Below are 14434 nucleotides of genomic sequence, written 5' to 3'. Positions count from 1 at the left end.
GCCTCAATCTTCCTGAAATCATGCATGGTTGAACATTTGAAATGAGCTCGAAATCAGCCTCAGGCACTGATTCAGACTTGATTGGGGAAAGGCAAGCTGCAAGTGCTTATTTATACAACGACGTCATTTGGAGGTTGGCCAAAGGGGGGAAGAGTCTGAAAAGATAGAGGGGGTTGAAGGAAAAAACTCCACTGTTGTATGTTCGTTTACCCGCACATACTATTGATTAAAAAAGTTGATTGTGGACAAATCAACAAGTTTTCTGATACAGATTCAGAGCTCATGGTAGTAGAGAAGTAGGCTATGTGTAGGAAAAAGACTAAAAGATAGAGGGGGAAATCAAAGGGCTCCACCAACAATCTATATAATTATCATCAGCTGCTGCTTTCCTCCCTGGCAAGAAACACTCCATCCATTTGTAGAAATTGCCTGGGGCAACGTTACATCAAAACTAATCATAACGATTAAAATCAGCTTTTCTCTGCGAGAGGGAGGCAAGTTGGAGGCACGAGCGAGTTGTATATGAAGAGAAAAAAATAGAAAGAAAAAAAGCTAGATTTCTTTATTCGATTTTTATAAAACATAAACCCAACAAAGACCGAGGCACTGTTGCTGTGATCTGTTCCTTTGCTCGGAGTTTTAGGCTTCAGATTGGTTTAGACTGGGGCAGAGACATGAGCTAATTGTATCCTGATCTTTGCCTGGAGGGGTTTCGGAGCCCTGGAGCAAGTATTCTCTGTATTTTGTTCTGTCTACCTTAGACAAGCTATTGCATTTCTCACTCGTGTAGCAAGGGAAGCAGATCGTGGGCTAAATCCGAGGGAAAAGGTGCTCAAAAAGACACTTTATGCGGCTATATGTATCAGGTAAGCGGAGATTTATTTGGTTTGCTATATTTCCTAGGCTGGAGAGACTGGGACGTCGAGGCGCAGCCGCTTTTACGCATGTGCCAGGCGATGAGAGAGCGGTACAGTTCTTACGAAAAATACTTAACCACTTCCTGGCTATTGTTCCTAGTTTATCTGTAACATTGGATGCACGAAGACTGTAGAATTAAGTTCTTGCTTTTAACCGAATAGTCGATTCGACTGTAATGTTGTTGAATTAACAGTAGCCTATAATATATCCGTGAATTCGCTGCTGGCTCAATGGTGGGATCCTCTCCAAACATGATGGTTGTCGTGCTCGTGTACCCGCTGGAACAGTAGTCGGCGACACGTAACTTGTTCAAACTGCGCTTGACTTGTCTGCTCCATAAAGGCTTTCCTAAGTCAGTTTGTGCTAAAACCTTTAACTCTATGCCCAAAACAGTTCCATTTCCTGACTGTCCCAGATCTTCTAATGAAAGACGCCATTGTGGAGTAATTTTGCCGGAGGGTTTTCTTATTTTTGTAAGACAGGACGTACCTATTCGGCAGCCGCCAATGCAGATTCTAAGAATCATCTCTTAACGCCAACGGTTGTATATAGAGAATCATACTGTGAAAACTATGCAATATTTGAGAAATGCTGCCCTCTCTTCTTACGACTCCGACTTTACCGTCCGTGCGCAAAGAACTCCGAGGTGTATTACTGCACTGCAAATAATAGTACACAAAGTGCACGGGTTCATGCTGTCTTGTCTAATGCGACTATGATTAAATTAAGGCACTTAAGTTTTAGTTAGGTGTTTACTGTTTAAATTGATTTGTTGAATTCATATTTTATACACAAATAAGGTAATGTAATACATTACCAGCCTTGGCAAGGCGCTACAGTGCAGATGCCTTCTCAAATGATTTTATTCAATCACAGTTTTAAATAAAAACCAAGTATCAAAGAATAACTTCAATTAACTCAAATTAACAATAAATTAAGAAATACTACATGCCAGGTTTTACCAGTGTTGAGAAGGTGCATGAGGTGTTTGTCAGATGTTTGATTTAAGGTTTGGACACTTGATGGCGCTATAATAACAAAAGCTTCATGAACTTGGCTAGCTCTCTCTCCTTACATTTTGATGTCCAATTGTATACCTTTCCAATAAAATCAGATCAGTCAGCAAGGTCTTGATCCATGCTGACAAGGAGGGTGAAGTACATAAAATAACTACCCCATTATTTGCATGTGTACAAAGTTGATGGTGCTTCACTAAGTTCACTTCTTGTAAACCAGTTGATCCACTATACTTAAGCCATTAGTTTTATTATGCTCCAGGGCAATTGTCTGTATTACTGAACATGTATTAATGTTGCCCATAACCACCAGATCAATAGGGAAGAGTATATTGCATCTAATCTGTAATGTCACACTGCTTGATTAAGAATGAATTGGAATAGATCAGGTGTCTATACCTAAGATACTATCCATGACAATGTTCTGTTAGGTATGAGTTCTACTTTGCTGCAGACTATATGCACAGGATCTAGAAGCTGAGACAAGCCTTATAAACCCCCATAGAAAGTCGGCGGCACAAAGTGTGTTCTATTGCAGATACAAATCCTAAATTCAGTTTGTTTTCCAGAGTTATGTTCATACAAAAATAAATGTTTGTCTCCTTGTGCATTTATTTATATTAATTCAGTGCACATTAAATGTCAAATGATATTAACTCGGCTGTGGTCAGCTCTTGCCAGCTCTTATATGCAAAGCTTGCCTTTTTGCTCTGGCAACTTTTATTTCTACAAGGCAACAATTCAGCCTTTCTCTAGAATGCTTAACTGATCACTCTGTGCTTGCCAAAAAAAAGAAAAAGATGTGCACACTTCTGAAGTTGTGATGCTGACATGGTGCAAACCACAGGCGATGTAGCTAATAACACCACCTTTCATCTGACTAAAATAGCTCATGGATGTTCTTAAACTGCTTGCACCCACACGCCACATGCAAATCTGTTTGAATCATCCTAACATAACTCTGATTTCTGTCTTTGCTGTTCTAGTAAAATTATGTATGGTACTGGTAGTAGTGGCACTGTTACTTGTATCCTTGGTAGCAAAAGCCAAGTGAGTTAGAAAGCAAAACCATTGTTTCATGTTATTGCACTGCTAGTTTAGACTGTAGTAACTTATAAGGTAATGTATTAAAAGTAGGAAGAAAGGACATCTCACAACTTGTCTGCACTCTGCAATGTGTGAAGTTACGAGTCTATATGGCTGTTGTGGACATTTGAAACAAATGGCCACAGGCTAAGAAGCAGAGATAACTCATCCAGATTATGTAAATACTAGTCTGACTGCCTCCAACTGAATGTTGAAGCTCCGATCTGAAATGCTAATTCTGTCTAGTATATGTTGAAACTCTGACGGGTTGCATGATGGGATAGAGATTTGAGAGCTGGTTGGGATGCTGATGCTGATTCCAGTAGGCCCTGTAATTAATGCACATTATTAAAGCTAAAGAATGACCTGATTGACGCATATCTACCGACTACTTTCTATTCCCTCGCTCGTTGTGGCTTGTAATGTTCCTTGACATGTCAGGGAAAATGTTAAAATATGTTGTTGTACACAAGACCAGTGCATGAAAAGGCTTCAAACCACTGGAGGAAAACAAAATGAGTGTAAACTGAGCAGTCCAAGAACTCCAGGCTTTGATGCACCGTGCCAGTTTTTGATTTGTTTGAGCATGCTGTGGCATTGATGCAGTCAACAAAATTACTGGAGTTGGGTAAATAAGTAAGCCGCTAAGCACAGTGGTCCGGTTTTGTTTCCCAAGAGCTGGAAAACGTAGGGACATAAGTTACATTGCACAAAGCAAGATGTTTCACACTACAGCAGATGCAGTGCCACTGTGATAAATTCAAAATGGCAACAGGTAGGAAGACTTTACAGGGCACTCAGTAAATCCTCAGTTTGTTTGTCAATCTGTAGTCTCTCGTGACAGACTGTTGAAGGACAAGAGGGTGCTGTTTTTACTTTGTTTTGCCGATGGGTACGCAGATTGGTCAATCTGTAACGTCCATACAATCAATACGATTGATTGATATGATTAATGCTACTGTTGCTGAGACGAGAGGATGGAATGTCACGCTGACTGCAGTCTCAGATCTGGAAGACATTCATAATTGCATACAGTATGCATACAGTAATTGTAATTTGTGCATGGTGGATACACTGGACAGTCAAGTAGTTAAGTGTCTCCACTGCCATCACCAGTCAGAATAATACCATGATATACTGTATTCGCACGATCACACAACCCAAACCTCCCATTGTTGCTCTCTCTCCCTCTCTCACACAACTTTCTGTAATGCCTAACCTATTCTGCAGTCAATACACCTTTTGCAACGACAAGGCTTTGAGGAAATCCAATTCCACTGAGCCGTTTTCAGAACTTTCCACTGACACACACCAACACCATCTCCTCAAATTAGTCAGGGAACAAATTACCTGCATTCGGAGTGTGATCCCACGCACTTTGCCGGCTCCCTTACCCAGGTCCCCTTTTGAAGAGAAGCCATGTGATTTCTCTCTTTTGCCCTGCAGGCCCCCTTGCCTTCTGCAAGGGATTCTGGAGTTGAATTTTAAAACTATGCATGGCTGCTGCTTGCGCTTATCAGCGCGTGCACAAACTGCATGCAAATCAGGGCAGGATCACACACAGCAGTAGAGGCCTACACTCAAAGGCAGGCTTAATTGCTAATTGGGTATCTAGGTGTGAAAGCACCACTGCCAACGAAAAGTAAAAGTGTGGATGTTTTAAGGCCAGTGGTTGAACTAATTAATTTAATTCTGAATGTTATTAAAAAATGTGAATTCCCTGCATTTCCTAAGAGAAAATGTAGTACAGTAAAGTGTTGTGAAGAATACTTACCAGCACAGATATGCCATATATTGTGCATTGGTCTTGTGTTCCAGGTTGCACCATTAGTGTAGTGATACTGCAATGATAATCCAATCGTCACAGTTTAAGTAAACACTTTAATATGTTTTATCATTATAAATGTAGGGTGTATCTTTCCTGATTTACCTTCTGAAATACCTCTGCTGCATAATATGCAAAGGACAGATTTGGGGCTTTTATGCCTTTATTGATAGGACAGTAGACTGACAGGAAATGCATAAAGATGGGTATTTGAACCTGCAACAAGCTGGCATTGCAGCCTAGGGTGCCCGGACCACTATGCCGGCAGGCCAGGCCTGGCTATTATCTTTGTGACATGCTACTTAACTTGATTTCATGAGGTGCTTATCCAGTTTGATAATAAAACCACATATGCATATGGCGCTTATTTATTTTTTGCAAAAGAGTAGGCTATGTAATTAATATAGTTAAGAATTAACATACACCTGTATTTTGCATGTTCACATGCATTGTTTGAAAGGGAAATGCTACCAGATTGCCTTGTCAGTGAAAAGATCTTGAGATGCAGTGCTGAAGGTCTAAATAAAGGTCATGGTGTCAGTGATGCCCTATTGACCGAGTGTCCAGGTGACTGGTCTAGTGAAAATGCAGTGCAAGAAATGCAGTTTTGTGTTTTAGACTTTGAATATGCTATAAGTGTTGAAGCAAGAACTTTGGGTTTTATAGCCACTGTACCGAACTAGGAAGGGTTCATTCATTGCTGGGCATAGTGCAGCCTTGGGTGCAGACGGAACAATGCAACAGCGACAGGAGGGACAATTTATACTAGAGAACTCCAAAGGGCAAAGGCCACGTTGAAAGTCCACATACAGTGCGTCCGCCTTTAGCACCTATAATGATCGCTGTGTTGGAGAAACGCGCAGAGCATTTCAATTCTGAAAATGCGACACGCATACCTTCCATTAAAACAGCGACAGCCCAAAAGACCCGGAGGCGCTGCAATGCTAACGTTATCGGGGGCTTTGACTTCTCCCAGCCATTGCATAGAAGCTGCTCCGTGTGACTGGCTGCCACGGCACCTCTCTTCTTCCCCGGCGTGTGAGCTTCACTTCATCTTGACGCCTCTCTGTAAGACTTGGCAGGTGTGGGAGTGGGACACGACAGCATCTATCTATCTAACTTGGGGAGTCTCTGTTTGTAATGGACGAAACGGATGTCATGGACCTAACGCATCAGAAAACGAGAAAGCGACCCCGTCCAATCAGTTCCGTGGACGAGTCCGTACACGCGTCCCTAAAACGAATCCCGTTACGAGCAGCGGAGTGCAGGGACCCCTCGCTCATGTTCGCGATGAGAGGAGACCCCTCTCTCTTACCTGCAGCATCTCTGAAGCAAAATGATCATTCGGTGACTTCCTCTCCAACCACAGTTATGCCAGCGCAGGTAAATGCGTAAAGTCCAATATCTGGGCTGTACATTGTAGTTTAGGTCGGATATCGTCACTTTCTTTTACTAGCGTATCAGGATTCAGGGTGGAATCCAGGACACACGCTTTAGCCTTTTTGTTTCATTTGATGCAAGGCTGAGTGATTTTCGTAGATCTTTGTTTGTCTGTATGTATGCATATTATGGCATCCTGCATTGGGATAATCCAATTTCGCTATGCTGCGACGCATGGTCTAGGCTACTGCAGCAATTTAATCCTATTTTCACAATAACGTCAATTAAATGTATTCGACAGCGATTGATTTAACCAGAAAGATGATCGATGTTATAAAAATATTTGTATTCTTAAAATGACAGGTCTCAAACTTTTTTCTTTTTTCCCCCTCCCTTTTTGGGGGCGGGGGGAGGTATTTGTATTAAAGATTGCACGAGTCTTTCTCCTAATTGTGTTTTTAGGTTAATGGGTGGCAATTCTCTAAATCAAATTACATAATTAAAATCTAGACTGATTATTGCTCATTGACTGTGAGATTGATGCTCCAAATTAATTTGGTTTTGGGGAAGATTATTGCCCACAGATATGAATGGCAGTGGATATTGTGGCAGGATTCAGGTCAAGGTCAGGCTGCTCTAACTTGGAGAGTTCCTCTGTGGCAGACAGTCCTGATCATGAAGTATGTGGAGATGATGCCATATTACAGATCTTCCAATACATTCTCATGATGAACCATGACCACATTGCGGTTATATTGGAATGTTTGTCATTAGCTTCATCTGTATTTTAAATTAAAAGGAAAAATAGAAAACATTAACATGAACTATTTAAATGTCTAATTACTGTCTCTGTTACCTGTTTAATAACATTGTGTCCCGTGGCTTGCATTTGTTCTAGGATCATCGCTCCAGTATGTCCAGGCCCATGATCAACCGGTCACCAGCCTCTCCCTTGAGTAACCAGGGCATCCCAACACCTGCACAGCTCACCAAGTCCAACGCCCCCGTGCACATAGACGTGGGCGGTCATATGTACACCAGCAGTCTGGCCACTTTAACAAAGTACCCAGAATCAAGGTGAGTCTGTTCCCGAACTAGATCATGGACTGCACAGTAAAATCGTTAGTGTTCATTTAACTCTGAGAGTGTACAAATTGTCTAAATTGTGTATTGTAGTAAGTGTTTGTGCCAATTATGTCCTGTGTGGTCCATAGCTTGTGTAAGGAAAAGGAATTATTGACTTTGATAGTGAGTTGATCATTCTGCTCAAGCCAGTGGTCTTATGTCTGCACTAATGGAGCTGCCTCACCGCTTAATGTCATCTGCTGACAGCTCAGGCAAATGTCAAGTCTCATCCAGTCAGAGTATTCTCATGGGAAACAATTTGACGTTTGAGCAAAAGCATTTATTCCGAATACATTCTTAAGAATCGATCAATATCGGTTGCTTCTTGACTTGTCTGATAGTAGACATAAATTGTCTCCTCGTGACTCTCACAGCCCACATTTATTTTGACTAGTAAACATTTGCACAGGCCTCAAGTCTAGAATGCAGCACACAGACAAAAGCAGCTCAGTTATTCTGACAGATGTCACAGCAGCAGTAAAGGGCCGAAGGGCATGAGGCCATCTGGAGGCTTGGAGGCCGTACTGTCACCCAGGGCTGAGCCCTGAGGGTGGCTATCTGCCTCAGGCACCTCTCTACCAGCTGGCCCTGACCTCTCCATCAGACTGTTTGTCTTATCACCCAATTTTCATCTTTTCTTTCTTTGTATTTTCTCGGTCTGCCTGTTCGTGTAATTGGCCTATTTGTCTGCCTATACCCACACGCTGTGTGCTCTCTCGTGCAAAAGTGTGAAACAACACTGAACACTCTGGAGCTCACTGAATTTGAGCCGCACCACTCTGCACATGCTCCCAGGTCATTGTATCTTTGAGTCACGCATTTACACACATACTCATAGTTGCACGCACACACGCAGTACCATGTGTAATTTCAAAGAGAGAAATAGCTGCAGTGGCAATGATAATCGTATGAAAATGCAGTATAGATGCAAAGTGCCGATTCACAAGCACAAGTCAACACGGACTGTTAGAATTGAAAAGCTGCAAGGGGTCTAGACTTTTGAAAATTTGCCTGGTTTTATCACGCTTGGAAAAGAACAGCACGTTTGGTGATATTTGGACAAACTGTCACTGGTTTGTGGCCAAATATGCCAATAGGCTGCCATCAGTTTGGATGTATTGTCTTTGTGATAATTTATGCCATGTCCATTTTGTAGTGGCCCCTAGTCAAGAATGAAACTTTCAGGGTATCTTTCAGGTATATATCTATCTAGACATGCTCTTTGTAAGTTAAATGCTCAATATCTTCGAAACTAAATAAAATGACAGCAAGTTCTGTTAGTTCTATTTCCCTTGTACCTCCTTCCTCCCATGCTAACCTCTCACTCGACTCCATCCCACCCCCACCTCTGTCTGCTGGCAGAATCGGTCGTCTATTTGATGGCACAGAGCCCATAGTCCTGGACAGCCTGAAGCAGCACTACTTCATTGACCGAGATGGACACATGTTCCGCTACATCCTCAACTTCCTCAGGACGTCCAAACTCCTCATCCCAGATGACTTCAAAGTGAGTGACTGACCATCCCACACACTGCCAAATGTCGGCATTCCCACAAGTTGGTTTATAAAATGATTTTCCAAGGCTATGGGATGCCCTCAGTCCATGGTCCTCCTTGAACCGGTACACACGATTCCCATGCTGGTGATGAAATAATATACCGTAGGGCTGTTCCAAAACCAGCCACCAAGACATTCTGCTCCAACTGACTTGTTGCCCTTTGGCGATAAGTGGCCAAGGATTGGGAAACCGCAAATATAGATTAGGTCAAAAAAATGTTACATGACCACTTTGTTAGATTTATTTTAAAGCTGCAAATATCCATAAAAGATCTTCACTGTATGTGACACAATTACATTCCAGTCTTCTTGGGCTTGTGTGTCCTTTAGTCCTTAATTACTAAACTTACCCTAAGAGAAAATATAATCACCTTATCTGATGAACTGTCCGCAGTTTGACTCAATCAGTGGAAAGTATGTCAGCTAAAATAAGCAAAGACAATGCAGGCTCAAGTTCATGCTGAGGACAACATTCAAGTTGAATGGGTTTTGAGAGGAGCATGAGAAAATGTGCATGTACTGTAGTGTGATTTCAGGCCCTGCAGCCTAGTGGGTAAAATAAGTGCTCTTATGCCCCACGTAGCCCGTGTTTGATGTCGCACTAGATCTCTTCTACTCTGCATCTTTGTAATTTTGCTGAATGGGATCTCTGTTGGGGTTTTTGCTTGTTCGTGTAGAACCTTGGTTTTCAAACTTTTTTGCTGTGGACCATTTTTTTTTTTTACTTTTTTATTTATTTATCACAACCTCAAACTGGTATTGCAGGCTCTTCTCCAGGCTCAGGCTGGCTGAATGTACAGTGTGCTTTGAGGCTACTAAAGCCCACTAATGTTAATGTTACCTAATCAATGTTCATAATATAAAAGCTTTGATCTAACATTCATCTTGGAATGCCAGTTACAAATCTTAAATTTAATATTATTATTACGAGATATCATATTGCACATATTATTCTGTATGTTCTCCCATCGTTCCAAAATCCGACATTGTGCTCTGTGCTGCTCTCTGCAGGACTTCAGCCTGCTGTATGAGGAGGCTCGCTACTTTCAGCTGCAGCCCATGCTGGCTGAGCTGGAGCGCTGGCGCCTAGACAAAGAACAGGCCCGGGTATCGCGGCCCTGCGAGTGCGTGGTGGTGCGCGTGGCACCCGAACTGGGCGAGAGGATCACGCTAAGCGGCGACAAGGCCCTCATCGAAGATGTCTTTCCAGAGATCGGCGACGTCATGTGCAACTCTGTCAATGCCGGCTGGAACCACGACTCGACACACGTCATCCGATTCCCGCTCAATGGATACTGCCACCTCAACTCTGTCCAGGTAATGGGGATGGTGGGTTGGTCTGGATATGACTTCAACAAGACTTCAATGAGTCATGGTGTTTTTTTTGTTTCTCTGTTGGAAGAATTACGGATGATGAGCACCACCTATTCTTTCTGTATTGTTCTTGTGACTCAAAAGGTTTTTTTGCCATGTGAAGTGTATGACACAATCATATTATAAGAAAAAGGTGTCTAGTTTGGTAAAGTTCAAGATAGTAAGTTCACTTTTTCTTATCCTCTCGGGAACTTGCAGGTGACTAGCCTCCACTCGTGTGCCCCCATCCACCCCTGATATCTCCCCTTAATACACCAACAAATTATATTGTTTGGTGGTTGAAAAGCAAACACCAGCTAATATACACAGAAATGACACCAATCAATCCACCAATTGATTGATAACCCCTTCTGTTGTACTTCCTTCGGCTTGTTCATCAAATCAGTTTAATCTGTAAAGGTTCTCCCACAGTGACAAAATAAATGTGCCGTTTCCATGTCAAGTTTGATCATTTTCATAACCTGATAACTCATTTATGGTTGTAAATCCTCAGATGCACATCAATAAGTGAAACTAGTCGAGAGGCATTATTGAAAATATTTCACAATGCCTTGGACTGTGTCTCGATTTGAGGAAGTCTGAGTCCCTACCTCCTTCCCAGAAACACAAACAAACCCCTCTGTGAAGTGAGTGAGTCGCAGAGGGGAAAGAGAGAGCAAGAGAGTGAGCACGCTCCCTGGCAGGTTGTCCCCCGGCAGGGCCCATAATCCTGTTTGGTTATTAAAGCACGCCGGCGGTGTATGCTGTATCTGCGGCTAATGGAGGCGGGGGGGGGGGGGGGGCAGAGAGAGACTGCCAGCAGAGGGGACCTTTGTAGTTTTGGCGGGGGGCTTGGGCCCGGGGCTGGGGGAGAAATGGGGAGAGGGGCGTTGCTGTGCAGCCCACACTGAGCCAAGTGGCAGAGAGAAAGACTCGCTACTCCCTGGGGCCTCTTTGATGGAATGTGATCCTACAGCCCCGCCGGCCATGTCTGTAGATGTCTGCGAGGCTGTGAGCTCAGAAACGGCTACATGTGTGCATAAACATAATATGCAAGCACGGATACTCGCATGCTCAAATTTACAGTACACACACACCGCAAAACAATTAAAATGAGGCAAAATGTTGGGCTCTTGTGAGTGGGGTTGTATAGCCACTTCCCATCAAATTATTCTCCTTTCATCTGCAATCCATATGCAAATCTGTCGTTGCGTTACCTTATTCCCATTGTCTCCTGCCATCTCCAATGCTTGACAGCAGTGGCTGTATACCTCAGTGATTTACACGCTACAAACATCTTGGATGCATTCCAAGTTAGATACAATCTATGCAAGTCTGCAGGATTGCATTATTTTCCCCAAAAATCTCATTGGCCACAATCCCTCTTGCAATAAATGCACAACATTCTTGGCAACATACTGAAACTCCACCACAATGCATGTTTATTACATGCGCCTGTTACGACCCCCTGTCTAGGGTAAGTGGAGGTGACATAATAATGAGGAGACAGCTTTCACAAAAGAAGATTTGTTTATTACTCTCCTTTTTTCTCTTTTGACAGAGACAAAACTTGTCAATTCTTTGTTGGTTCAAATAAATAATGGCTTCAGGGTGTCATTGAAGAAAAACTTACTATCTAAGAAAAGAAAATTACCCCTAACTAAAGTCCCTAACAAAGTGGAAACAAAAATACAGTTACTAACCTCACTACACTAACTAACAAAATACAGTAAATGGGATTCAAACAAAACTATCAAACACCCCTACGGGATGGTAAAGCAGGTATTCACATTACATGGGAAATACAAGTACAATAACTGACGATCAAAAATAAGAGCAAATACTAAAGGTTACTTAAGAACTCATAACTGACATGACACTGGGATAACAAAATAGAACTTACTCAAAGAAACTGAAGACAGACTAACTAAGAAACAGAATAGCAAAGCAAACAAAAGGAAAAGGCAACATGGGTGGAGGACAAGAGGGATGGAGTCTCCGCTGCAGAATTAGCTGTCGTCCTCACAACAGTCAGGACAGACTAAGCACATTTATAGACAGCAGGGCCATTACCCAGCTGCTGGGAACCAATGAGGAATAAGGGGCAGGTCCAGGTAGGACCTGTCATGATTGCATCCACCTGCTTTCAATTGACCAGTCAAGTCATCAGCACCACACCCATTCTCTACATTCTCCATTCACCTCCATTCATGACCTTAGAGAACACAAAAGGGAAACAATATAACACAGGCCACCAACATTTCCAACTCATCACAATTATTCCCAAATTAACTAAACACAATAATAACAATACTAATCATAAGGACAGCGGTCCGTAACAGCGCCTCTTCGAGTAGCTCATGCTTGGCTGAAGGGTAAGGCTCTGAAGCTCTGTAGGGCAGGGCCTGCCAGGTTGACATTGTCTAGCGCAGAATTTGAGCTATGTATCTATTTCTGCTGACTTTGTTGTGGAAACCGCTATTATTCTATAAAGCTTGCTCCTCTACTAATGAGTGGTGTGTCATCAACATCCATCTCCCCTCTGCCATCACCAGGTTCTGGAGCGTTTGCAGCAACGCGGCTTTGAAATCGCCGGCTCCTGTGGGGGAGGCGTGGACTCATCCCAATTCAGCGAGTACGTCCTGAGGAGGGAACTGAGGAGGACGAATCACAGAGTGCCGAACTCAAACAGGATAAAACAGGAGCAGCTGGACTAGAAACCTCCTGACCAGAGGATGCTAGACTTTTCAGTGGCAGCCAAGCGCTCGATGCAGCAGGGCTCCGCGGACTCTGTTTTGGTTTGTTTCTTTGATGTTTTTTTTTCTCCTTCTCCCTAACCCTGAGAACCATCTAGACCATCTAGGTGCAACAGGAGCATTTTTATTTTTTGCCATAAGAAGATACAAGACATTTGATAAAGTCTGAGATCTCGGACATTTGTGATTGTCTAGCCCCCATCGACAGATTTTTAAAAGGATTTATATATGCTGGATCCCCAAATAAAGTTTGTTTTAAAACTTGGAACCTACATTAGGTTGAATATGATTTTATATTTTCCCCATATAAATTAAAAGGGTGTGATTGCTCATGTAGTAATTTGCATAGCCAAACATCAGTCATTTGGTTTGGTTTGACCACTGGCATATTGGCTACAGTACGTCTACCTTTCCTTTACTATAAAAAATAAAGTTCAATGTAATCTGTTGCTTACAGTATTGGAGGCCTGGTGGTCATAAACAACACATTCCAGACGAACAGAACATGATTTTTACTTTATTTTGTTTTAGAGGATATTGAGTATGATGATACCAATGAAGAGGTTCTACTTTAATGGTTATCTAAAGTTTTATTGGATTATGATATTAAATATAGTTCACATTACTAGCATCAAAGTATGTCATAAACCATTCTATTCCTTAGTAAAATAAAATAATTTAGTAAATTATGATTACAATGTCACACCTCCCATGAACTACCTTGGGGAATATTTGATTGGATCATAACATAAGTAATGAAATGTAAATGCTATTTGTCTCTGTATACCGTATGTGTTTGTGTTTTTTTTTCTTTTTGATATTACGTCTTTTTAAGGCAAACTGGTTGCCTGAGACATGACTGAACAGCTTAAAGCTTATACAACCCAATCAAAGATCACTTTTACTCTTAAGCACATGTTGATATGAAGTTGAATATAAAGTATCTTTAACATGACTGACCAACCTACGCTCCCTAGATTTGAGAAGAGGAATGTAGTACAAAAAAAGGCAAATAAATCTTCAATGAAAGTTGTTATGATGTTTTCCTATGTGTCTTTCCATAGTATCACACATTGTTTCTGTTTCAGCACTGCTAGCCTTAAAGAGCCCTATGCTTTACTGGGCATAGAGGGGCGGAACAAACTAGTGCTGGAAACCAACGCAGACTTCCTATTGGTTCACCAACCTTACCTGTGAGCTCCCCGCCCCTCTGCACTGTTGGTGAAATACAAGGTTCACTCCCACTCATGTGCCACTTTTCCTGCTAGGCTCGCCCAGGTCTTTTTTCCCCTTTGAAAACAACGTCTGCCCGGTTTCCGAGGCTACAGCACTGCCTGAACTCCCAATTGAAGCACTGCATAAGTTTCACTTGCCATTAGTGATACATTGACTGTAAAACTGGACATGCATACCTCTAC

The 14434-nt window shown here is 42.3% G+C and overlaps 1 protein-coding gene across 2 annotated transcripts; it reads left to right on the top strand.

Annotated features, from left to right (window-relative positions):
- The first annotated feature begins 246 nt into the window (after positions 1-246).
- Positions 247-14052, top strand: LOC310870173 (BTB/POZ domain-containing protein KCTD1). 2 transcript variants are annotated; one of them, XM_083781260.1, is made up of 5 exons: positions 247-866; positions 7124-7302; positions 8713-8857; positions 9919-10224; positions 12816-14052. In XM_083781260.1, exons 1-5 carry the CDS (start codon positions 858-860, stop codon positions 12975-12977), a joined length of 801 nt encoding a protein of 266 aa, XP_083637386.1. In that variant the 5' UTR covers positions 247-857; the 3' UTR covers positions 12978-14052. The 2 variants fall into 2 exon arrangements, with proteins under 2 accessions (XP_083637386.1, XP_083637385.1); XM_083781259.1 differs by lacking the exon at positions 247-866 and adding an exon at positions 5923-6228.
- Positions 14053-14434: the final 382 nt, after the last annotated feature.

The sequence above is a fragment of the Protomyctophum parallelum genome (genome assembly GCF_964188405.1).
Source record: "Protomyctophum parallelum genome assembly, chromosome: 14".
In the NCBI taxonomy this organism is placed as follows: Eukaryota; Metazoa; Chordata; class Actinopteri; order Myctophiformes; family Myctophidae; genus Protomyctophum; species Protomyctophum parallelum.
The sequence above is the reverse complement of the archived record's forward strand: the minus strand, read 5'-3'. Positions and strand labels throughout refer to the sequence as shown.